Source organism: Hipposideros armiger, unplaced genomic scaffold (genome assembly GCF_001890085.2).
Source record: "Hipposideros armiger isolate ML-2016 unplaced genomic scaffold, ASM189008v1 scaffold_79, whole genome shotgun sequence".
Lineage (NCBI taxonomy): Eukaryota > Metazoa > Chordata > Mammalia > Chiroptera > Hipposideridae > Hipposideros > Hipposideros armiger.
Window position 1 is genome coordinate 1929187 of NW_017731429.1, and position 3796 is coordinate 1932982.

Below are 3796 nucleotides of genomic sequence, written 5' to 3' on the forward strand. Positions count from 1 at the left end.
GGCCCTGAATAATTGGCTTTTTAAAATCTGTCTTGTCTTTTACCTCACGGTAGTTTAAAGTAGTTTAGAAGTAAGATTCTGGTTTGAATCCTAGCTCTGTTGTTTCTTAGTCTTCTTTAAAACAAAAACAAAAACAAAAAAATACCTCAGTTTCCAAATGATAATGCATGGTATAGGTCAGGGGTTCTCAGCTTTAGCAAGAATCAGAATCACCTGGAGGGTTAATTAAACCACAGATTTCTGAGCCCCACCCCCAGTTTCTGATTCACTAGGTGTAGGGTGAGGACCAAGAATTTTCATTTCCGACAGGCTCCCAGATGACTAGTAAAGGATTTAGCACAGTGCATATTATTATTAGCACACGGTAAATGCACCATAGAGTGTGATGGGGTTTTTCATTTGCATGCTTTTCTTTGATTTTACTGTTGCTGTTTATTTTATTAATTCATCCTTAAAAGGTTTTCCCTCCCACCTACTGACTCCTGTCATAGTTCAGTATAACTTTTACTAACTCAACTGCTCCCTACTCCCTAAAGTCTTAGTAGATGTTTGTTGAATTTAGTTACATGTTTTTCTTTCAGCTTTATTTTTTTGTTTGTTTGTTTTTTTGTTTTTGTATGCTGCTTTCCTTAGTCCCCAATAAAATAACATTGAACCCGTTGAGTGTCAAGTTTTCCACTTGGGAACCTTGAAAACAAGTCTGTCATAGGGGAGATAAATGGAAAAGAATGTTGATTGTTTGCAGATGAAACAAATATTAGATAAAGAACTAATTTGTGTTATATTTTACTTAAAACATTCAAAAGTTTTCACCTTTTTAATAGTAATTGCAGGCAGATCTTACAGCCTGTTACAGAATGCTTATGGCATATTCTGTATTTTTCCTCAAAGCAACTAAACGCATTTGTATTTTTATTTGTCTACCTATAAAACTATTTTTTATGTCTAAAAGACATGTCTTTGAAACTTTGTTTTAGAGTAAGTGTAAGTTAAAAATGATTTATGCTGTGGTACACATAATGCCTCAATTCATGGAAACGCTGGGATTATCCTTTTTTTTTTTGAGTTGATATTCCTTAATCACATAAAAGGGTTAAGAAATACATCGTGTAAATAGTGACCCCTTTAGTTGTGTAATGAGATGGATCTGTTTAAATTATATCATATATGCATGTATAATTTTTTCCTGTATTGCAAAGCAGTAATGGTGAGGTTGACAGGTATTTTACTTTGTATAGGGGTATTGGTATTGCAAATGCACTTGAGGTTTTTAGAAAATTAAAAGTAAGAAAACAAATTTCCTTAAAAAGATTAAAATTGCCATGGTGTTTGTATTTGAGAATCATGTTGTTTAGGCTCATTTCAATATTAAGGAAATCGGTATTTTACTGGGGAAGTTATTGATCCTTTCCAGAAAGGATATTATTTGAATCCTATGTAAACTTAAGATATGGTATTTGAATGTTTTTTAGGCCTCCTTAGGGGCGTGCTCTTATATGAGGGATGTGCAACTGTTACCTTGCTGAAACCGTTCCTCCTTTTCCAATTTATATTATTGGGGCTTTCTCTCACTTTTCAATGTTTTATTTACTGGGATGGGAGAAGGGAATGGCTAATGTAGCAAAGTTTACCTAATGAATAAACCATCTTTTAAAAATATCTTCCTAGCACATCAAAGCTACCAAATGATCTGCTTGATTTGCAGCAGCCAACTTTTCACCCATCTGTACTTCCTATGTCAACTGCTTCTCAGGTAGCAAATACATGGGGAGGTAAGCATTAATGAATTCTACTTTATGTGTTATATAGGCATCTCCCCTCCCTATTCTGTATATTTTACTTATTTGTAAGTTTTGGGTTATACTTGATATATGAGAACTTGAAAAATATTAAAATGACGATGAAGTCATTTTGCTCCTCAAAGATATTTTCATTTATTTATAAAGTTATTTTGGAATTCAAGTTCAATTAAATTATGAAATGAGGTTTAATGAAGATGAAGATGGACCAAATGTATGTTTAAGTATGAAATCATTCTTTTAATGTTGAATTTCTAGTCTATAATCAGAAAATGAAAAATGGTTATTTTATTGGGTTGTTGGAAAAGTTATGGCGTATTTTTTCTGTTTTTTGTTGCAAAAATGTGTCATGACTTTTCTGACAACCCAATACTTTTGGAACAGAAAAAAAAAATTTACTTGCAGGGGGAAAAAAACTTCATCTTGTGTAAGTATATGATAAAGTTCTAATAAAACTCAGATGGTGTTATCAGGCAATGAGCTGTTCTGACCATGAAGGAATGTCATGATAAACTTATGCTACTTATATTTAAAATGTTGATTTAATTCAGACTTACAAGATTTTGGTATTAAAAAAATTAGCAACAGGAATGTTTACTGCACTTGAGTAGTTTTTGATCTTGAGGTGACCATATCATGACCATGACCTTGGCATCTTTGAAGGAGTGAGCCTAGTTTATGTGAATTTTTAAACATTTTGCTTAGACATTTAGTATATTTTTAAATCATTTTTTTTTGGTTGGGTTTGGTGCTTCTGTTTGTTTGTATATATGTAACTATTATTTTACAAACACTCAAATATTATTTGGAAGGAAAAGGGCATACTCTGAGAAAGGACAGTGTCTAAAGAACTATAGAGAATGGCAAGTTACCTTAAAGTTTATATTGGCTCACAGGTAAAATCTGAATTGATTGATTTATCTGTCATAGCAAAGATAAATTAATTGTTCTAGTGAGTTTTAATGGTATATGAATTATACTTTTTTTATCTTTAATGATTTGAATTTTAAGAACTTTTAAAAAAATTTTATATAGTTATTTCTTAAGGCTCTTTCATATAATAGAACATAATCTCTGAAGGTAGGAGTTTTAAAATATGTTCTTCATTGCTGTATCACCAATGACTAATACATATAATAGGTACTTTGTAAATATTTGTTGAATGAGTTGGATGTTTTCTTTTTTTCTAGATGGGTTATTTCTGGTTCATGATAGGGCATGGAACAGGAACAGTGAAACTAAAACACTAGATTTTTTAGACTAATTTTGTGACCCACAACTTAATTAAAAAGTAATTGACTCTGAAGAAAAGTTTAATTTAGCTGAATTTTAAGATCTGGGAGTAATTTCTAAAAATGATAAGCTAGTTTAAAGTCAGTAAATTTTTAGAATTATTTATCTGAATGCACTGTAGACAGCCAATTAAAATTAAGAAAGGAGTTTCTTAATATCCTTATGGTAATTCCTAGTTTGAGGATTTTTAATATGCCAGAACTGACATGCTTATTATAAATTGCTTAAGAAAGGTTAGTAGAATTAATATGACCACTTAAGCAGTTTTAGCTTGCTTCCCTCCGCACACCCTTTTATAAGTAGTTTTTCTAAATTAAGGCTGAAAAGCTATCTTTCCAAATAGGTGAAAATTTTTACAGAAGGCTTAATGAGAAATAATGTAACATTTCAAAAAAACTGAGCTCTGAAATTGTTTTGTCTGGATAACATGTACAAGTCTAACAAAGACAAGTTGAAGTTTCTGCCTGGAATTATTGAGCTCATACTTGAAGGCAGATAATTATAAGTAATTTGAGCTTGTAAAAATTGTTCTTTGTTCTGTTATAAGAAATATCCCATATGTCAGATGGTCACACGTCTTGTTAGGGAGACCACTTCATGGATTAGGTAGAGGCTTAATCACTGCATTGTACACCTGAAGCTGACATTTTATAATATTGTATGTCAACTATAATTGTATATATATATATATATATATATATATA

The 3796-nt window shown here is 31.2% G+C and overlaps 1 protein-coding gene across 20 annotated transcripts in view; it reads left to right on the forward strand.

The window, feature by feature from the left end:
* Positions 1-3796, forward strand: part of PICALM (phosphatidylinositol binding clathrin assembly protein) — a 97754-nt gene that overhangs the window by 59409 nt on the left and 34549 nt on the right. For all 20 annotated transcript variants that reach the window (XM_019643478.1, XM_019643481.1, XM_019643479.1 and 17 more), the window contains exon 12: positions 1669-1772. In XM_019643478.1, the coding sequence (XP_019499023.1) occupies positions 1669-1772 (104 nt within the window). The remainder of the gene's footprint in view (positions 1-1668; positions 1773-3796) is intronic.